The 25,049-nt window shown below is 54.7% G+C and overlaps 1 protein-coding gene across 1 annotated transcript in view; it reads right to left on the bottom strand.

Annotated features, from left to right (window-relative positions):
* Positions 1-25,049, bottom strand: part of LOC134341442 (putative DBH-like monooxygenase protein 2) — a 73,049-nt gene that overhangs the window by 32,988 nt on the left and 15,012 nt on the right. The window contains exons 9-10 of the mRNA XM_063039297.1: positions 21,917-22,013; positions 16,432-16,491 (exon numbers count right to left, since the gene is read on the bottom strand). Of these exons, the coding sequence (XP_062895367.1) occupies positions 16,432-16,491; positions 21,917-22,013 (157 nt within the window). The remainder of the gene's footprint in view (positions 1-16,431; positions 16,492-21,916; positions 22,014-25,049) is intronic.

The following is a 25,049-nucleotide window of genomic DNA, read 5'->3' as shown; positions in this document are numbered from 1 at the left end:
CCGTGAGACCCAGATACACCCTCACCGTGACACTCTGATACACCCCCACCGTCACACGCTGATACACCCACACCGTGACACTCTGATACACCCCCACCGTCACACGCTGATACACCCACACCGTGACAGTGTAATACGCCCTCACCGTGACACTCTCAGACACACCCTCACCGTGACACTCTGACACACCCCCACCGTGACACTCTGATACACCCCCACTGTGACACTCTGATACACCCACACTGTCACACTCCGATACACCCTCACCGTGACACTGTGATATAACCCACTGTAACACACTGATACACCCTCACCGTGAGACCCAGATACACCCTCACCGTGACACTCTGATACACCCCCACCGTCACACGCTGATACACCCACACCGTGACACTCTGATACACCCTCACCGTCACACTCTGATACACCCTCACCGTCACACGCTGATACACCCACACCGTGACAGTGTAATACGCCCTCACCGTGACACTCTCAGACACACCCTCACCGTGACACTCTGACACACCCCCACCGTGACACTCTGATACACCCCCACTGTGACACTCTGATACACCCACACTGTCACACTCCGATACACCCTCACCGTGACACTGTGATATAACCCACTGTAACACACTGATACACCCTCACCGTGAGACCCAGATACACCCTCACCGTGACACTCTGATACACCCCCACCGTCACACGCTGATACACCCACACCGTGACACTCTGATACACCCTCACCGTCACACTCTGATACACCCTCACCGTCACACTCTGATACGCCCCCACTGTCACACTCTGATACACCCTCACTGTGACATTCTGATACACCCTCACCGTCACACTCTGATACACCCTCACCGTGACACCCTGATACAACCACAACGTGACAGTGTAATACGCCCTCACCGTGACACTCTCAGACACACCCTCACCGTGACACTCTGACACACCCTCACCGTGACACACTGATACACCCTCACTGTCACACGCTGATAAACCCACACCGTGACACTCTGATACACCCTCACCGTGACTCTCTGATACATCCACACCGTGACACACTGATACACCCTCACCGTGACACTCTGATACACCCCCACCGTAACACACTGATACACCCTCACCGTGAGACCCAGATACACCCCACCGTGACACACTGATACACCCTCACCGTGACACTCTGATACACCCCTACCGTGACACTCTGATATAACCCACCGTAACACACTGATACACCCTCACCGTGAGACCCAGATACACCCTCACCGTGACACACTGATACACCCTCACCGTGACACTCTGATACACCCCACCGTGACACACTGATACACCCCCACCGTGAGACCCAGATACACCCTCACCGTGAGACCCAGATACACCCCACCGTGACACACTGATACACCCTCACCGTGACACTCTGATACACCCTCACTGTCACACTCTGATACACCCTCACCGTGACACTCTGATACACCCCCACCGTGATACTCTGATACACCCTCACTGTCACACTCTGATACACCCTCACCGTGACACACTGATACACCCTCACCGTGAGACCCAGATACAGCCTCACCGTGACACACTGATACAACCTCACCGTGACACTCTGATACACCCCCACCGTGACACTCTGATACACCCCCACCGTGACACTCTGATATAACCCACCGTAACACACTGATACACCCTCACCGTGAGACTCAGATACACCCTCACCGTGAGACCCAGATACACCCCACCGTGACACACTGATACACCCTCACCGTGACACTCTGATACACCCTCACTGTCACACTCTGATACACCCTCACCGTGACACACTGATACACCCTCACCGTGACACTCTGATACACCCCCACCGTGACACGCTGATACACCCTCACCGTGACACTCTGATACACCCTCACTGTCACACTCTGATACACCCCCACCGTAACACACTGATACACCCTCACCGTGACACTCTGATACACCCCCACCGTGACACACTGATACACACTCACCGTGAGACCCAGATACACCCTCACCATGACACACTGATACACCCTCACCGTAACACACTGATACACCCTCACCGTGAGACCCAGATACACCCTCACCGTGACACTCTGATACACCCCCACCGTCACACACTGATACACCCTCACCGTGACACTCTGATACACCCCCACCGTGACACACTGATACACCCTCACCGTGACACTCTGATACACCCTCACCGTGACACTCTGATACACCCTCACCGTGACACACTGATACAACCTCACCGTGAGACTCAGATACATCCTCACCGTGAGACCCAGATACACCCCACCGTGACACACTGATACACCCTCACCGTGACACTCTGATACACCCTCACTGTCACACTCTGATACACCCTCACCGTGACACTCTGATACACCCCCACCGTGATACTCTGATACACCCTCACTGTCACACTCTGATACACCCTCACCGTGACACACTGATACACCCTCACCGTGACACTCTGATACACCCCCACTGTGACACAGTGATACACACTCACCGTGAGACCCAGATACACCCTCACCATGACACACTGATACACCCTCACCGTGACACTCTGATACACCCCCACCGTGACACTCTGATACACCCTCACCGTGACACTGTGATATAACCCACTGTAACACACTGATACACCCTCACCGTGACATTCTGATACACCCTCACTGTGACACTCTGATACACCCCCACCGTGACTCTCTGATATAACCCACCGTAACACACTGATACACCCCACCGTGAGACCCAGATACACCCTCACCGTGAGACTCAGATACACCCTCACCGTGACACTCTGATACACCCCCACCGTCACACGCTGATACACCCACACCGTGACACTCTGATACACCCTCACCGTGACACACTGATACACCCACACTGTCACACTCTGATACGCCCCCACTGTCACACTCTGATACACCCTCACCGTCACACTCTGATACGCCCCCACTGTCACACTCTGATACGCCCCACCGTCACACTCTGATACACCCTCACTGTGACATTCTGATACACCCTCCCCGTGACACTCTGATACACCCTCACCGTGACACTCTGATACACCCCCACCGTGACACTCTGATACACCCTCACTGTCACACTCTGATACACCCTCACTGTGACACTCTCAGACACACCTTCACCGTGACACTCTGACACACCCCCACCGTGACACTCTGATACACCCACACCGTGACTCTCTCAGACACCCTCACCGTGACACGCTGATACACCCTCACCTTGACTCTCTCATACACCCTCACCATGACACACTGATACACCCTCACCGTGACACTCTGATACACCCCCACTGTCACACTCTGATACACCCTCACCGTCACACTGTAATACGCCCTCACCGTGACACTCTGATTCACCCTCACCGTGACACTCTGATACACCCTCTCCGTGACACTCCGATACACCCACACCGTGACACTCTGATACACCCACACCGTCACACTCTGATACACCCACACTGTGACACACTGATACTCCCTCACCGTCACACTGTAATACGCCCTCACCGTGACACACTGATACACCCTCACCGTGACACTCTGATACACCCACACCGTGACACTGTAATACGCCCTCACCGTGACACTCTCAGACACACCCTCACCGTGACACTCTGATACACCCCCACCGTGACACTCTGATACACCCCCACTGTCACACTGTCATACACCCTCACCGTCACACTGTAATACGCCCTCACCGTGACACTCTGATACACCCTCACCGTGACTCTCTGATACACCCTCACCGTGACATTCTGATACACCCTCACTGTGACACTCTGATACACCCCCACCGTGACACTCTGATATAACCCACCGTAACACACTGATACACCCTCACCGTGAGACCCAGATACACCCTCACCGTGACACACTGATACACCCTCACCGTGACACTCTGATACACCCCCACCGTGAGACCCAGATACACCCCACCGTGACACACTGATACACCCTCACCGTGACACTCTGATACACCCCCACCGTGACACTCTGATATAACCCACCGTAACACACTGATACACCCTCACCGTGAGACTCAGATACACCCTCACCGTGAGACCCAGATACACCCTCACCGTGACACACTGATACACCCTCACCGTGACACTCTGATACACCCTCACTGTAAGACCCAGATACACCCTCACCGTGACACACTGATACACCCTCACCGTGACACTCTGATACACCCCCACCGTGAGACCCAGATACACCCTCACCGTGACACACTGATACACCCTCACCGTGACACTCTGATACACCCCCACCGTGACACTCTGATATAACCCACCGTAACACACTGATACACCCTCACCGTGAGACTCAGATACACCCTCACCGTGAGACCCAGATACACCCCACCGTGACACACTGATACACCCTCACCGTGACACTCTGATACACCCTCACTGTCACACTCTGATACACCCTCACCGTGACACTCTGATACACCCTCACCGTGACACTCTGATACACCCTCACTGTCACACTCTGATACACCCTCACCGTGACACACTGATACACCCTCACCGTGACACTCTGATACACCCCCACCGTGACACACTGATACACACTCACCGTGAGACCCAGATACACCCTCACCATGACACACTGATACACCCTCACCGTGACACTCTGATACACCCCCACCGTGACACTCTGATACACCCTCACCGTGACACTCTGATACACCCCCACCGTGACACACTGATATAACCCACCGTAACACACTGATACACCCTCACCGTGAGACCCAGATACACCCTCACCGTGACACACTGATACACCCTCACCGTGACACTCTGATACACCCCCACCGTGAGACCCAGATACACCCTCACCGTGACACACTGATACACCCTCACCGTGACACTCTGATACACCCCCACCGTGACACTCTGATATAACCCACCGTAACACACTGATACACCCTCACCGTGAGACCCAGATACACCCTCACCGTGACACCCTGATACACCCTCACCGTGAGACACAGATACACCCTCACCGTGACACTCTGATACACCCTCACTGTCACACTCTAATACACCCTCACCATGACACTCTGATACACCCCCACCGTGATACTCTGATACACCCTCACTGTCACACTCTGATACACCCTCACCGTGACACACTGATACACCCTCACCGTGACACTCTGATACACCCCCACCGTGACACACTGATACACCCTCACCGTGAGACCCAGATACACCCTCACCGTGACACACTGATACACCCTCACCGTGACACTCTGATACACCCCCACCGTGACACACTGATACACCCTCACCGTGAGACCCAGATACACCCTCACCGTGACACACTGATACACCCTCACCGTGACACTCTGATACACCCCCACCGTGACACCCAGATACACCCTCACCGTGACACTCTGATACACCCTCACCGTCACACTCTGATACACCCTCACCGTGACACTCTGATACACCCCCACTGTCACACTCTGATACACCCTCACCGTGACACTCTGATACACCCTCACCGTCACACTCTGATACACCCTCACCGTGACACTCTGATACACCCACACCGTGACAGTGTAATACGCCCTCACCGTGACACTCTCAGACACACCCTCACCGTGACACTCTGATACACCCCCACCGTGACACTCTGATACACCCCCACTGTGACACTCTGATACACCCACACTGTCACACTCTGATACACCCTCACCGTGACACTGTGATATAACCCACTGTAACACACTGATACACCCTCACCGTGAGACCCAGATACACCCTCACCGTGACACTCTGATACACCCCCACCGTCACACGCTGATACACCCACACCGTGACACTCTGATACACCCTCACCGTCACACTCTGATACACCCTCACCGTCACACTCTGATACGCCCCCACAGTCACACTCTGATACACCCTCACTGTGACATTCTGATACACCCTCACCGTGACACTCTGATACACCCTCACCGTGACACACTGATACACCCACACCGTGACAGTGTAATACGCCCTCACCGTGACACTCTCAGACACACCCTCACCGTGACACTCTGATACACCCCCACCGTGACACTCTGATACACCCCCACTGTCACACTCTGATACACCCTCACCGTCACACTCTGATACACCCTCACCGTGACACTCTGATACACCCACACCGTGACACTCTGATACACCCTCACCGTGACACTCTGATACACCCTCACCGTGACACTCTGATACACCCTCACCGTGACACTCTTATACACCCTCACCGTGACACTCTGATACACCCTCACCGTGACACTCTGATACACCCACACTGTGACACTCTGATACACCCTCACCGTGACACACTGATACACCCTCACCGTGACACTCAGATACACCCTCACCGTGACACACTGATACACCCTCACCGTGACACTCTGATACACCCCCACTGTCACACTCTGATACACCCTCACCGTCACACTGTAATACACCCTCACCGTGACACTCTGATACACCCTCACCGTGACACTCTGATACACCCACACCGTGACTCTCTGATACACCCACACTGTGACACACTGATACTCCCTCACCGTCACACTGTAATACGCCCTCACCGTGACACACTGATACACCCTCACCGTGACACTCTGATACACCCTCCCCGTGACACTCTGATACACCCTCACCGTGACACACTGATACACCCACACCGTGACACTCTGACACACCCCCACCGTGACACTCTGATACACCCCCAGTGTCACACTCTGATACACCCTCACCGTCACACTGTAATACACCCTCACCGTGACACTCTGATACACCCTCACCGTGACACTCTGATACACCCTCACCGTGACACACTGATACACCCTCACCGTGACACTCTGATACACCCCCACTGTCACACTCTGATACACCCTCACCGTCACACTGTAATACACCCTCACCGTGACACTCTGATACACCCACACCGTGACACGCTGATACACTGTGACACGCTGATACACCCTCACCGTGACACTCTGATACACCCTAACCGTGACTCTCTCAGACACCCTCACCTTGATACTCTGATACACCCTCACCGTGACACGCTGATACACTGTGACACACTGATACACCCTCACCGTGACACTCTGATACACCCCCACCGTGACACACTGATACACCCTCACCGTGACACTCTGAACAACCTCACCGTGACACTCTGATACACCCACACCGTGACTCTCTGATACAACCTCACCGTGACACTCTGATACACCCACACCATGACTCTCCGATACACCCTCACCGTGACACTCTGATACACCCTGACCGTGACTCTCTCATACACCCTCACCGTGATATTCTGATACACCCTCACCGTGACACGCTGATACACCCTCACCGTGACACACTGATACACCCTCACCGTGACACTCTGATACACCCCCACCGTGACACTCTGATACACCCTCACCGTGACTCTCTGATACACCCTCACCGTGACACTCTGATACACCCCCACCGTGACACTCTGATACACCCTCACCGTGACACTCTGATACACCCTCACCGTGACACACTGATACACCCTCACCGTGACACTCTGATACACCCTCACTGTGACACTCTGATACACCCCCACCGTGACTCTCTGATATAACACACCGTAACACACTGATACACCCCCACCGTGAGAACCAGATACACCCTCACCGTGAGACTCAGATACACCCTAACCGTGACACTCTGATACACCCCCACCGTCACACGCTGATACACCCACACCGTGACACTCTGATACACCCTCACCGTGACACACTGATACACCCACACTGTCACACTCTGATACGCCCCCACTGTCACACTCTGATACACCCTCACCGTCACACTCTGATACGCCCCCACTGTCACACTCTGATACGCCCCACCGTCACACTCTGATACACCCTCACTGTGACATTCTGATACACCCTCACCGTGACACTCTGATACACCCTCACCGTGACACACTGATACACCCACACCGTGACAGTGTAATACGCCCCCACTGTCACACTCTGATACACCCTCACTGTGACACTCTCAGACACACCTTCACCGTGACACTCTGACACACCCCCACCGTGACACTCTGATACACCCACACCGTGACTCTCTCAGACACCCTCACCGTGACACGCTGATACACCCTCACCTTGACTCTCTCATACACCCTCACCATGACACACTGATACACCCTCACCGTGACACTCTGATACACCCCCACTGTCACACTCTGATACACCCTCACCGTCACACTGTAATACGCCCTCACCGTGACACTCTGATTCACCCTCACCGTGACACTCTGATACACCCTCTCCGTGACACTCCGATACACCCACACCGTGACACTCTGATACACCCACACCGTCACACTCTGATACACCCACACTGTGACACACTGATACTCCCTCACCGTCACACTGTAATACGCCCTCACCGTGACACACTGATACACCCTCACCGTGACACTCTGATACACCCACACCGTGACACTGTAATACGCCCTCACCGTGACACTCTCAGACACACCCTCACCGTGACACTCTGATACACCCCCACCGTGACACTCTGATACACCCCCACTGTCACACTGTCATACACCCTCACCATCACACTGTAATACGCCCTCACCGTGACACTCTGATACACCCTCACCGTGACTCTCTGATACACCCTCACCGTGACATTCTGATACACCCTCACTGTGACACTCTGATACACCCCCACCGTGACACTCTGATATAACCCACCGTAACACACTGATACACCCTCACCGTGAGACCCAGATACACCCTCACCGTGACACACTGATACACCCTCACCGTGACACTCTGATACACCCCCACCGTGAGACCCAGATACACCCCACCGTGACACACTGATACACCCTCACTGTGACACTCTGATATAACCCACCGTAACACACTGATACACCCTCACCGTGAGACTCAGATACACCCTCACCGTGAGACCCAGATACACCCCACCGTGACACACTGATACACCCTCACCGTCACACTCTGATACACCCTCACTGTAAGACCCAGATACACCCTCACCGTGACACACTGATACACCCTCACCGTGACACTCTGATACACCCCCACCGTGAGACCCAGATACACCCCACCGTGACACACTGATACACCCTCACCGTGACACTCTGATACACCCCCACCGTGACACTCTGATATAACCCACCGTAACACACTGATACACCCTCACCGTGAGCCTCAGATACACCCTCACCGTGAGACCCAGATACACCCCACCGTGACACACTGATACACCCTCACCGTGACACTCTGATACACCCTCACTGTCACACTCTGATACTCCATCACTGTGACAGACTGATAAACCCTCACCGTGACACTCTGATACACCCTCACTGTCACACTCTGATACACCCTCACCGTGACACGCTGATACACCCTCACCGTGACACTCTGATACACCCCCACCGTGACACACTGATACACACTCACCGTGAGACCCAGATACACCCTCACCATGACACACTGATACACCCTCACCGTGACACTCTGATACACCCCCACCGTGACACTCTGATACACACTCACCGTGACACTGTGATACACCCCCACCGTGACACACTGATATAACCCACCGTAACACACTGATACACCCTCACCGTGAGACCCAGATACACCCTCACCGTGACACACTGATACACCCTCACCGTGACACTCTGATACACCCCCACCGTGAGACCCAGATACACCCCACCGTGACACACTGATACACCCTCACCGTGACACTCTGATACACCCCCACCGTGACACTCTGATATAACCCACCGTAACACACTGATACACCCTCACCGTGAGACCCAGATACACCCTCACCGTGAGACCCAGATACACCCCACCGTGACACACTGATACACCCTCACCGTGACACTCTGATACACCCTCACTGTCACACTCTGATACACCTTCACCGTGACACTCTGATACACCCCCACCGTGATACTCTGATACACCCTCACTGTCACACTCTGATACACCCTCACCGTGACACACTGATACACCCTCACCGTGACACTCTGATACACCCCCACCGTGACACACTGATACACACTCACCGTGAGACCCAGATACACCCTCACCATGACACACTGATACACCCTCACCGTGACACTCTGATACACCCCCACCGTGACACTCTGATACACCCTCACCGTGAGACCCAGATACACCCTCACCGTGACACACTGATACACCCTCACCGTGACACTCTGATACACCCCCACCGTGAGACCCAGATACACCCTCACCGTGACACTCTGATACACCCTCACCGTCACACTCTGATACACCCTCACCGTCACACTCTGATACGCCCCCACTGTCACACTCTGATACACCCTCACTGTGACATTCTGATACACCCTCACCGTCACACTCTGATACACCCTCACCGTGACACACATATACACCCACACCGTGACAGTGTAATACGCCCTCACCGTGACACTCTCAGACACACCCTCACCGTGACACTCTGACACACCCCCACCGTGACACTCTGATACACCCCCACTGTGACACTCTGATACACCCACACTGTCACACTCTGATACACCCTCACCGTGACACTGTGATATAACCCACTGTAACACACTGATACACCCTCACCGTGAGACCCAGATACACCCTCACCGTGACAGTCTGATACACCCCCACCGTCACACGCTGATACACCCACACCGTGACATTCTGATACACCCTCACCGTCACACTCTGATACACCCTCACCGTCACACTCTGATACGCCCCCACTGTCACACTCTGATACACCCTCACTGTGACATTCTGATACACCCTCACCGTCACACTCTGATACACCCTCACCGTGACACACTGATACACCCACACCGTTACAGTGTAATACGCCCTCACCGTGACACTCTCAGACACACCCTCACCGTGACACTCTGACACACCCCCACCGTGACACTCTGATACACCCCCACTGTCACACTCTGATACACCCTCACCGTCACACTGTAATACACCCTCACCGTGACACTCTGATACACCCACACCGTGACTCTCTGATACATCCTCACCATGACACTCTGATACACCCACACCGTGACACTCTGATACACCCTCACCGTGACACTCTCAGACACACCCTCACCGTCACACTCTGATACACCCACACCGTGACTCTCTGATACACCCACACTGTGACTCTCTCAGACACCCTCACCGTGACACGCTGATACACCCTCACCTTGACTCTCTCATACACCCTCACCGTGACACACTGATACACCCTCACCGTGACACTCTGATACACCCCCACTGTCACACTCTGATACACCCTCACCGTCACACTGTAATACGCCCTCACCGTGACACTCTGATACACCCTCTCCGTGACACTCCGATACACCCACACCATGACTCTCTGATACACCCACACTGTGACACACTGATACTCCCTCACCGTCACACTGTAATACGCCCTCACCGTGACACACTGATACACCCTCACCGTGACACTCTGATACACCCACACCGTGACACTGTAATACGCCCTCATCGTGACACTCTCAGACACACCCTCACCGTGACACTCTGATACAAACCCACCGTGACACTCTGATACACACCCACTGTCACACTGTGATACACCCTCACCGTCACACTGTAATACGCCCTCACCGTGACACTCTGATACACCCACACCGTGACTCTCTGATACACCCTCACCGTGACACACTGATACACCCTCACCGTGACTCTCTGATACACCCCCACTGTCACACTCTGATACACCCTCACCGTCACACTGTAATACGCCCTCACCGTGACACTCTGATACACCCACACCGTGACACGCTGATACACTGTGACACGCTGATACACCCTCACCGTGACACTCTGATACACCCTAACCGTGACTCTCTCAGACACCCTCACCTTGATACTCTGATACACCCTCACCGTGACACGCTGATACACTGTGACTCTCTGATACACCCACACCGTGATACTCTGATACACACCCACCATGACATGCTGATACACTGTGACTCTCTGATACAACCTCACCGTGACACTCTGATACACCCACACCGTGACTCTCTGATACAACCTCACCGTGACACTCTGATACACCCACACCATGACTCTCCGATACACCCTCACCGTGACACTCTGATACACCCTGACCGTGACTCTCTCATACACCCTCACCGTGATACTCTGATACACCCTCACCGTGACACGCTGATACAGTGTGACTCTCTGATACAACCTCACCGTGACACTCTGATACAACCCCACCATAACTCTCTGATACATCCACACCGTGACTCTCTGATGCACCCTCACCGTGACACTCTGATACACCCCCACTGTGACACGCTGATACACTGTGACTCTCTGATACAACCTCACCGTGACACTCTGATACACCCACACCGTGACTCTCTGATACAACCTCTCCGTGACACTCTGATACACCCCCACCGTGACACGCTGATACACTGTGACTCTTTGATACAACCTCACCGTAACACTCTGATACACCCACACCATGACTCTCTGATACAACCTCACCGTGACACTCTGATACACCCACACCGTGACTCTCTGATACACCCACACTGTGACACACTGATACACCGTGACTCTCTGATACAACCTCACCGTGATACTCTTATACACCCACACCGTGACTCTCTGATACAATCTCACCGTGACACTCTGATACACCCACACCGTGACTCTCTGATACACCCGCACTGTGACACACTGATACACCGTGACTCTCTGATACAACCTCACCGTGACAGGCTGATACACTGTGACTCTCTGATACACCCTCACCGTGATACTCTGATACACACCCACCATGACATGCTGATACACTGTGACTCTCTGATACAACCTCACCGTGACACTCTGATACACCCACACCGTGACTCTCTGATACAACCTCACCGTGACACTCTGATACACCCACACCATGACTCTCCGATACACCCTCACCGTGACACTCTGATACACCCACACCGTGACTCTCTCAGACACCCTCACCGTGACACTCTGACACACCCTGACCGTGACTCTCTCATACACCCTCACCGTGATACTCTGATACACCCTCACCGTGACACGCTGATACACTGTGACTCTCTGATACAACCTCACCGTGACACTCTGATACAACCTCACCATAACTCTCTGATACATCCGCACCGTGACTCTCTGATACACCCTCACCGTGACACTCTGATACACCCCCACCGTGACACGCTGATACACTGTGACTCTCTGATACAACCTCACCGTGACACTCTGATACACCCACACCGTGACTCTCTGATACAACCTCACCGTGACTCTCTGATACACCCACACTGTGACACACTGATACACCGTGACTCTCTGATACAACCTCACCGTGACACTCTGATACACCCACACCGTGACTCTCTGATACAATCTCACCGTGACACTCTGATACACCCACACCGTGACTCTCTGATACACCCACACCGTGACTCTCTGATACACCCACACTGTGACACACTGATACACCGTGACTCTCTGATACAACCTCACCGTGACACTCTGATACACCCACACCATGACTCTCTGATACACCCACACTGTGACACACTGATACACTGTGACACTCTGATACAACCTCACCGTGACACTCTGATACACCCACACCAACTCTCTGATACAACCTCACCGTGACACTCTGATACACCCACACCATGACTCTCTGATACACCCACACTGTGACACACTGTGACTCTCTGATACAACCTCACCGTAACACTCTGATACACCCACACCGTGACTCTCTGATACAACCTCACCGTGACACTCTGATACACCCACACCGTGACACGCTGATACACTGTGACTCTCTGATACACCCACACTGTGACACGCTGATACACTGTGACTCTCTGATACAACCTCACCGTGACACTCTGATACACCCACACCGTGACTCTCTGATACAACCTCACCATGACACTCTGATACACCCACACCATGACTCTCTGATACACCCACACTGTGACTCTCTGATACACCCTCACCGTGACACTCTGATACACCCCCACTGTGACACGCTGATACACTGTGACTCTCTGATACAACCTCACCGTGACACTCTGATACACCCACACCGTGACTCTCTGATACAACCTCACCGTGACACTCTGATACACCCCCACCGTGACACGCTGATACACTGTGACTCTTTGATACAACCTCACCGTAACACTCTGATACACCCACACCGTGACTCTCTGATACAACCTCACCGTGACACTCTGATACACCCACACCGTGACTCTCTGATACACCCACAAGTGACACACTGATACACCGTGACTCTCTGATACAACCTCACTGTGACACTCTGATACACCCACACCATGACTCTCTGATACAATCTCACCGTGACACTCTGATACACCCACACCGTGACTCTCTGATACACCCACACTGTGACACACTGATACACTGTGACACACTGATACAACCTCACCATAACTCTCTGATACATCCACACCGTGACTCTCTGATACACCCTCACCGTGACACTCTGATACACCCCCACTGTGACACGCTGATACACTGTGACTCTCTGATACAACCTCACTGTGACACACTGATACACCCACACCGTGACTCTCTGATACAACCTCACCGTGACACTCTGATACACCCCCACCGTGACACGCTGATACACCGTGACTCTCTGATACAACCTCACCGTGACACTCTGATACACCCACACCGTGACTCTCTGATACAACCTCAACGTGACACTCTGATACACCCCCAGCGTGACACGCTGATACACTGTGACTCTCTGATACAACCTCACCGTGACACTCTGATACACCCACACCGTGACTCTCTGATACAACCTCACCGTGACACTCTGATACACCCCCACCGTGACACGCTGATACACTGTGACTCTCTGATACAACCTCACCGTGACACTCTGATACACCCACACCGTGACTCTCTGATACAACCTCACTGTGACTCTCTGATACAACCTCACCATAACTCTCTGATACATCCACACCGTGACTCTCTGATACACCCTCACCGTGACACTCTGATACACCCCCACTGTGACACGCTGATACACTGTGACTCTCTGATACAACCTCACCGTGACACTCTGATACACCCACACCGTGACTCTCTGATACAACCTCACTGTGACACTCTGATACACCCACACCGTGACTCTCTGATACACCCACACTGTGACACACTGATACACCGTGACTCTCTGATACACCCACACCGTGACTCTCTGATACACCCACACTGTGACACACTGATACACTGTGACACTCTGATACAACCTCACCGTGACTCTCTCAGACACCCTCACCGTGACACTCTGATACACCCACACCGTGACTCTCTGATACACCCACACTGTGACACACTGATACACCGTGACTCTCTGATACACCCACACCGTGACTCTCTGATACACCCACACTGTGACACCCACACTGTGACACACTGATACACTGTGACACTCTGATACAACCTCACCGTGACACTCTGATACACCCACACCGTGACTCTCTGATACAACCTCACCGTGACACTCTGATACACCCCCACCGTGACACGCTGATACACTGTGACTCTCTGATACAACCTCACCGTGACACTCTGATACACCCACACCGTGACTCTCTGATACAACCTCACTGTGACTCTCTGATACAACCTCACCATAACTCTCTGATACATCCACACCGTGACTCTCTGATACACCCTCACCGTGACACTCTGATACACCCCCACTGTGACACGCTGATACACTGTGACTCTCTGATACAACCTCACCGTGACACTCTGATACACCCACACCGTGACTCTCTGATACAACCTCACTGTGACACTCTGATACACCCACACCGTGACTCTCTGATACACCCACACTGTGACACACTGATACACCGTGACTCTCTGATACACCCACACCGTGACTCTCTGATACACCCACACTGTGACACACTGATACACTGTGACACTCTGATACAACCTCACCGTGACTCTCTCAGACACCCTCACCGTGACACTCTGATACACCCACACCGTGACTCTCTGATACACCCACACTGTGACACACTGATACACCGTGACTCTCTGATACACCCACACCGTGACTCTCTGATACACCCACACTGTGACACACTGATACACTGTGACACTCTGATACAACCTCACCGTGACTCTCTCAGACACCCTCACCGTGACACTCTGATACACCCTCAATGCTACAGGACTTACTGTGGTCATTACTCTGCGGTTCGTCGATTTGTAGATGCATTCCGTAATCAGCACGTCATCCTGCCGTCAGTGAAGGGAACGGATCAAACGTCATCATCAGCATCGTTATGACGTGCGCAGTCCTAGTCTCATCCAGGACCCTGATTGGTCGCGGCAAAGACCCGTCGACCCAAGCGGTCCGCCTTTGCGCGCCTCCTTACCGGACCGGACGGCCGGCCGGCACCCGGGGCGTCGTCAATACTCCGGTGAGATTGTCTGCATGTCGTGACTGGTCGTATCACCAGGAATTGCAAAGGTCGTTCGCCATTCGGCTCACTCTCCCCGGTGGGGGCGGGGAAGGTGGAGGGGGTTATCCTAGCATCCAGCCCATGGTTGAGCTGCATGCTCATCGAGCGGACGAGCGATTGACACCACCTCAGCTGCAGACGTGTCTCCACCCCTGTCCGGAGCGAGGGAGGACGAGGGGGCGACCTGATCGAGGTGTGTGAGGTGATGAGAGGCACGGATCGTGTGGATGGTCAGAGGCTTTTCCCCCGGGGCTGCCATGGCTAACACTAGATGGCACCGTTTTGCGGCGCTGGGAAGTAGGGTCAGAGGAGACGTCAGGGGTAAGTTGTTCATACAGAGAGTGGTGAGTGCGTGGAATGGGCTGCCGGCAGCTGCGGTGGAGGCGGGGACAACAGGGTCTTTTAAGAGACTCGGATAAGTACATGGAGCTTAGGAAAATAGAGGGCTCCGTGGTATAGGGTAATTCTCGACAGTCTGTACAGTAGGTTACATGGTCAGCACAATATTCCGGGCCGAAGGAATTTCTACACTCTGTGTCTTAAATGCTCCTCACGCGTTAACCCTCTCATATATATTAATGACTTGGATGAGGGAATTAAATGCAGCATCTCCAAGTTTGCGGATGACACGAAGCTGGGTGGCAGTGTTAGCAGTGAGGAGGATGCTAAGAGGATGCAGGGTGACTTGGATAGGTTGGGTGAGTGGGCAAATTCATGGCAGATGCAATTTAATGTGGATAAATGTGAAGTTATCCACTTTGGTGGCAAAAATAGGAAAACAGATTATTATCTGAATGGTGGCCGATTAGGAAAAGGGGAGGTGCAACGAGACCTGGGTGTCATTATACACCAGTCATTGAAAGTGGGCATGCAGGTACAGCAGGCGGTGAAAAAGGCGAATGGTATGCTGGCATTTATAGCGAGAGGATTCGAGTACAGGAGCAGGGAGGTACTACTGCAGTTGTACAAGGCCTTGGTGAGACCACACCTGGAGTATTGTGTGCAGTTTTGGTCCCCTAATCTGAGGAAAGACATCCTTGCCATAGAGGGAGTACAAAGAAGGTTCACCAGATTGATTCCTGGGATGGCAGGACTTTCATATGAAGAAAGACTGGATGAACTGGGCTTGTACTCGTTGGAATTTAGAAGATTGAGGGGGGATCTGATTGAAACGTATAAAATCCTAGAGGGATTGGACAGGCTAGATGCAGGAAGATTGTACCCGATGTTGGGGAAGTCCAGAACGAAGGGTCACAGTTTGAGGATAAAGGGGAAGCCTTTCAGGACCGAGATGAGGAAAAACTTCTTCACACAGAGAGTGGTGAATCTGTGGAATTCTCTGCCACAGGAAACAGTTGAGGCCAGTTCATTGGCTATATTTAAGAGGGAGTTAGATATGGCCCTTGTGGCTAAAGGGATCAGGGGGTATGGAGGGAAGGCTGGTGCAGGGTTCTGAGTTGGATGATCAGCCATGATCATACTGAATGGCGGTGCAGGCTCGAAGGGCCGAATGGCCTACTCCTGCACCTATTTTCTATGTTTCTGTGTTTTTTCTATTCCGCAAGCGCGGTCTGACCAATGCCTTGTAAAAGCCCCAGCAGGGAGTTCACCGTCGACTCGCTCGGCGTGGAAGAAGGCCAGTCGGCCTCAGCGGTACGAACCGCCACCAGGGAGGGGAGCGCTGCGCTCCGAGGGTCTCAGGGCGCCTGAAATGGTTCATAGCTGCGACGATCGCAGGAGTCCCTCGCCTTCCCCACCCACCGCCCAGAGCGAGTCACTCCTCTCCTTTGCCGCCCTCCTGCCGCTCGACCTCCCTCACCTTCCGCTCGGAGGCCCGGGGGGTCCCGCGTTACCGAAGGGGGATGCCCTGTCTGCGCTCATGGCCGGGGGGGGTCCTAGTTTTCAGAGCGTCGGCGTTCCCGCCGGGTCGCTCGACCGGCGTTCCGCTGGAAATTCCCGGAGCCATCAAGTGCTCCTCGCGTGTTAACCCTTCCGCTTCTGGGAGCTTGGAGGCGGGTCATCACAGCACAGAGCAGGCACCTTCGGTCCACAATGTGACCTAATCCAAGGTTTGCAAAAACAGCCCAATCTGACCGCGTCTGGCAGCTTTGGTGACGTGCCAAAAGAGATGCAGGCAACACACCAACTCTCCCCGACCCCCGTCTCGCTGGGGGCGGCCGCGCACAGTGTCGGAAGGGTCGCGGGAGGTTTGGGAACTCAAGGAGCGGTGGCCCAAGGTTGGTGGGATCTATCCAAACCGCCCCTCGCCACCAGTTCACTCCACCCCCAACCCACCCCCGCTCCCCGAAGTTGCCCCCTGCTCACTCCTACCATCAGGGAGGAGGTGCCTGAGCGGGGAGACCCGCCACTCGACATTTTGGGAACAGCTCCTCCGCCATCAGCTTGCTGGGCGGTCCCTGAAAGTTGCCTCACAGGTGGGTAGAGTAGTTAAGAAAGCTTATGGGCTGTTAGCTTTCATAAGTCGAGGGACAGAGTTTAAGAGTCGCGATGTAATGATGCAGCTCTATAAATCTCTGGTCAGGCCACACTTGGAGTACTGTGTCCAGTTCTGGTCGCCTCACTGTAGGAAGGATGTGGAAGCATTGGAAAGGGTACAGAGGAGATTTACCAGGATGCTGCCTGGTGTAGAGAGTATGCATTATGATCAGAGATTAAGGGAGCTAGGGCTTTACTCTTTGGAGAGAAGGAGGATGAGAGGAGACATGATAGAGGTGTACAAGATAATAAGAGGAATAGATAGAGTGGACAGCCAGCGCCTCTTCCCCGGGGCACCACTGCTCAATACAACAGGACATGGCTTTAAGGTAAGGGGTGGGAAGTTCAAGGAGGATATTAGAGGAAGGTTTTTCACTCAGAGAGTGGTTGGTGCGTGGAATGCACTGCCTGAGTCAGTGGTGGAGGCAGATACACTTGTGAAGTTTAAGAGACGACTAGACAGGTATATGGAGGAATTTAAGGTGGGGGGTTATATGGGAGGCAGGGTTTGAGGGTCGGCACAACATTGTGGGCCGAAGGGCCTGTAATGTGCTGTACTATTCTATGTTCTATGTTCTATGTATGTCTCGGCCCAAAATCTCCACTCTTCATTCATTTCTGTAGGTGCTGCCTAACGTGCCGAGTTCCACCTGTTTTTTTTTTTCCTTTTTTGGTGTTGTATACCCTGTTTTGCGTATAGTTTTCTGTTTGCACTTTTTAATATATTCTAATTGCAACTTAGAATAAATCGGAGGAGGAGATTCGGAGGATTAATGGCGCCTAAAGGGGACTCGTTCGCTTGCGTCTTCGGAAACAGCTCTATTTCGATCCTTAACATCTCTATTTTACCCCCTTCGGGGTTCTTTTGAAGACCCTGACCTGGAGTTACACGCTGACTTCGGTTCTTTGCGGGAGTGGGACCCCCGCGCTCGGGGTCTCACGAGTGGCCGTTATTCTTGCACGGCAAGGGGCGTGGCCCAACAGCTTAGCTCGCCTTCGGGGTGGCGGGGGGGGGTCCGAGATCTCGTGGCTCCGGAGACGGGCAAATCGAAGGGCGTTCTCCGGGCAGATCGGTGTGTCGTGGGGGTGCGGGGTGGTGGGGGTCGGAAGATCTCTGGCTGTGTGCCCGGAGACCTGAGATCTTTGGTTACCAGGCCCCGGACAGAGTGACACAACGGACCTTTAACATCGCAAACCAGCGAGTTGTGTGTAATGTCTCCCCTCTCGCTGTGAAACGGAGACATCCCTTTTCTCCCGTATCAGGGAGAGAGAGAGCCTGTGGTATGTTAAATACCGGGTGAAAAGCAAAGTTTTTGGGGCACTTTAAGTCTGTGTCCTTGCTATTGCTTTGTTCGCACTTGAATGCTCGGTGGTGGGTGCCAATGATTTTTTTTTGCCGGTGGTGGGGTGGGGGGTAGAGGCTATTATGTTTGCTGCGGCTTACGGGCGGGAGGGGGGAGCTGGAGGTGGGGGGGTGGCTTTGGGAGTTCATTCATTCTTCGGGGGCACTCCTCGGTTTCGGTGGATGTTTGCGAAGAAAAAGAATTTCAGGATGCACATTGTATACGTTTCTCTGACATTAAACCTTTGAACCCTTTGAAACTTAAGAGTGACTTTTACGTCTTGCGCGGCCCTGCCGCCTCACGTCATCACGTTCCACGACGCACGTCAGCGACCCTCCGCCATCAGTCCGTTTTTCCCGCGCACCCACACCCTCGTGTCTCTTCAACGCCCCGAATCTATTGCCTCTACCAACACCCCTAGCAGCGGGCTCCGTGCACCCAGCTCTCTCTCTCTGTAAAATAAAAAAAAACTTATAGAACATAGAACATAGAATAGTACAGCACAGTACAGGCCCTTCGGCCCACAATGTTGTGCCGACCCTCAAACCCTGCCTCCCATATAACCCCCCACCTTAAATTCCTCCATATACCTGTCCAGTAGTCTCTTAAACTTCACTAGTGTATCTGCCTCCACCACTGACTCAGGCAGTGCATTCCACGCACCAACCACTCTCTGAGTAAAAAACCTTCCTCTAATATCCCCCTTGAACTTCCCACCCCTTACCTTAAAGCCATGTCCTCTTGTATTGAGCAGTGGTGCCCTGGGGAAGAGGCGCTGGCTATCCACTCTATCTATTCCTCGTATTATCTTGTACACCTCTATCATGTCTCCTCTCATCCTCCTTCTCTCCAAAGAGTAAAGCCCTAGCTCCCTTAATCTCTGATCATAATGCATACTCTCTAAACCAGGCAGCATCCTGGTAAATCTCCTCTGTACCCTTCCCAATGCTTCCACATCGTTCCTATAATGAGATCTCTGACATCTCCCTATCCTTTCCTCTGATCGCCAAAACAGAGGTGGTGGGTGGGGGGGGGGGGGGAAGCTGCTCTCTCGCACGACCTACTTCCGCCCTTGGGGAAAAGTGCTTGACTGCCGGTCAATCTCCGTCTTGTACACGCCTCCTTCAAGTCAACTCTCACCCTCCTTCGCTTCGTCGAACTGAGAAGTGCGCCCGATCGGATTGGGGCGGTTTGGGCGTCGGGCCCCAAAATACAGACTCCCCACCCCACCCCCCGCCCTGACAGGCAGCGGGCGGGGGGTTCCGAGCGCCGTGCCAGCCACGCCGCGGCACCGCGAAGCGCGTCTCGGGGGCCTGACGGTCGTTCGAAAGGGGTGGGGTTGGGTCGGGAGTCGCTTACCCTGGAGACGGACACGGGCTCCCGAAGGGCTCGCCATTCCTGCAGGTTGAAGTCATAGTTCATGTCCTCCAGCATGACTCGGATCAGCTTGCCGTCTCTGAGAGGGAGGGGGGCGGTGTGTGGGGGGGTGGGGGAGAGGGGGGGGGAGACGAACGTCACATGAACCCGGTGCCCGAGGGAAGGCGCCCCAAGGGTCCCTGTGCCCGACGGATTAACGCTCTGTGTCCGTGTCCCTCGGGAGAGTCTCCCCCGACACCATTTCCCCCTCCTTCCGCCTTTCCCTTTTTCCCATCACTCCCCTCCTTTCATTGGCTCTCCCCCCCCCACGATTCTGCCACCTATTTTTCTCTCACCCTCCCTCCCTCCCCCTTCCCTGTCCCCTCTTCTCTTCCACTTCTCCACCCACTCCCACCGCCTCCCTTCCGCTCCCCCATCCCTCTACACCTCCTTCACTCCCTCCCCACATCTCTCTCTCTCTCTCTCTCTCTCCCGCCCCCCCCAACACACATCAAAGTTGCTGGTGAACGCAGCAGGCCAGGCAGCATCTGTAGGAAGAGGTACAGTCGACGTTTCAGGCCGAGACCCTTCGTCAGGACTAACTGAAGGAAGAGTGAGTAAGGGATTTGAAAGTGGGAGGGGGAGGGGGAGATCCGAAATGATAGGAGAAGACAGGAGGGGGAGGGATGGAGCCAAGAGCTGGAACGGTAATTGGCAAAAGGGGATACGAGAGGATCAGGGGACAGGAGGTCCCGGGAGAAAGACAGGGTAGGGCGGGGGGGAACCCAGGGGATGGGCAAGGGGTATAGTCAGAGGGACAGAGGGAGAAAAAGGATAGTGAGAGAAAGAATGTGTGTATATGAATATATAACGGATGGGGTACGAGGGGGAGGTGGGGCATTAGCAGAAGTTAGAGAAGTCAATGTTATATCTCTTTTGCCAATCACCTGTCCAGCTCTTGGCTCCATCCCTCCCCCTCCTGTCTTCTCCTATCATTTTGGATCTCCCCCTCCCCCTCCAACTTTCAAATCCCTTACTCACTCTTCCTTCAGTTAGTCCTGACGAAGGGTCTCGGCCTGAAACGTCGACTGCACCTCTTCCAAGAGATGCTGCCTGGCCTGCTGCGTCCACCAGCAACTTTGATATGTGTTGCTTGAATTTCCAGCATCTGCAGAATTCCGCGTGTTTACGTCTCTCTCTTTCTGCTCCCCCTTGCTCTATCCCTCCCCACCCATCTCTCTCCCCCTCCCCAGTTATCTCCCCCGACTTTATTTCCATCCCTTCGCCCCTCTTTTCTCTCTACCACTCCCCTCCTTTTCTCCCGCTTTACCCCTCACACCCCCTAAAGTGCCCAATACCCCCAGCCTCCCCCCTGCCCTCTTCCCTCTCCCTCTCCGTTCTCCTCGTCTCCTCCCTTTCCCCTTTCCCACCGTCTCCCCATCCCTTCTCCTCCTTCTTTCCCTCTCTCACGCTCACTAATCCTCGCCACGCACCCACCCCACCCCACCCCCACACACACACACAAACACCCCCCGTACCTGTTTCCAAGGAAAAGACTTTCTCTAAGTCCCACTCCCACAAACATTCCTTCCTGCTTTTCACGCCTTCCCCTCCTGTTTCCCTTCCTCCCATCTGTCTCTCTCCATTTCTACCCCCCTCCCCATCCCAATTCCTCATTCTCTTTCTGTCTCTTGCCCCTCCCCTACCCCTCCTTCTCTCTCTCCTCCCCTGGACCTGAACCTCCCCATTCTCTCGTCCCCTCCTTCTTTCTGTCCCGTCCTTCCCATCTCTCTCCCTTCCCGAACCCCCCCCCGTCACTATACTCACCCCCTCCCCCTTCTGTCAGCAGGTCCCCTAGTGGGAGACTCGCTCTGACCTCGTCCTCTCCCTTCTCCCCCACAATCCGCCCCCTCTGCGGCCGCTTCCCCCTCCCACATCTATTTACCCCGTCCCGTTTCTCCCACACCTCTCTCTGCCTCTCGCCCCCTCCCTTCTCTCTCCCTCCCCCCACCCCATCTCTGTCACACACTCTCTATCTTTCTTCAAACTCTCCGCTTGACCCATTCGCCGGCTGCCCTCTTGGCCCATGTCCCAGAGGGAGAAGCCCCCGTTGTATTCCGTGTACCCGGAGGGAGGGGCTCCCTCTGTGCCCCTGCCCCGCGGTGGGAGAGACTCCCCGTGTCCTTGTACCCGGAGGGAGGGGCTCCCTCTGTGCCCCTGCCCCGCGGTGGGAGAGACTCCCCGTGTCCGTGTACCCGGAGGGAGGGGCTCCCTCTGTGCCCCTGCCCCGCGGTGGGAGAGACTCCCCGTGTCCGTGTACCCGGAGGGAGGGGCTCCCTCTGTGCCCCTGCCCCGCGGTGGGAGAGACTCCCCGTGTCCGTGTACCCGGAGGGAGGGGCTCCCTCTGTGCCCCTGCCCCGCGGTGGGAGAGACTTCCCGTGTCCGCGTACCCGGAGGGAGGGGCTCCCTCTGTGCCCCTGCCCCGCGGTGGGAGAGACTTCCCGTGTCCGCGTACCCGGAGGGAGGGGCTCCCTCTGTGCCCCTGCCCCGCGGTGGGAGAGACTCCCCGTGTCCGCGTACCCGGAGGGAGGGGCTCCCTCTGTGTCCCTGCCCCGCGGTGGGAGAGACTTCCCGTGTCCGCGTACCCGGAGGGAGGGGCTCCCTCTGTGCCCCTGCCCCGCGGTGGGAGAGACTCCCCGTGTCCGTGTACCCGGAGGGAGGGGCTCCCTCTGTGCCCCTGCCCCGCGGTGGGAGAGACTTCCCGTGTCCGCGTACCCGGAGGGAGGGGCTCCCTCTGTGCCCCTGCCCCGCGGTGGGAGAGACTCCCCGTGTCCGCGTACCCGGAGGGAGGGGCTCCCTCTGTGTCCCTGCCCCGCGGTGGGAGAGACTTCCCGTGTCCGCGTACCCGGAGGGAGGGGCTCCCTCTGTGCCCCTGCCCCGCGGTGGGAGAGACTCCCCGTGTCCGTGTACCCGGAGGGAGAGGCTCCCTCTGTGTCCCTGCCCCGCGGTGGGAGAGACTTCCCGTGTCCGCGTACCCGGAGGGAGGGGCTCCCTCTGTGCCCCTGCCCCGCGGTGGGAGAGACTCCCCGTGTCCGTGTACCCGGAGGGAGGGGCTCCCACAGTCGCCGACGAGTTA

Source organism: Mobula hypostoma, unplaced genomic scaffold (genome assembly GCF_963921235.1).
Source record: "Mobula hypostoma unplaced genomic scaffold, sMobHyp1.1 scaffold_67, whole genome shotgun sequence".
NCBI classification, from domain to species: domain Eukaryota; kingdom Metazoa; phylum Chordata; class Chondrichthyes; order Myliobatiformes; family Myliobatidae; genus Mobula; species Mobula hypostoma.
The sequence above is the reverse complement of the archived record's forward strand: the minus strand, read 5'-3'. Positions and strand labels throughout refer to the sequence as shown.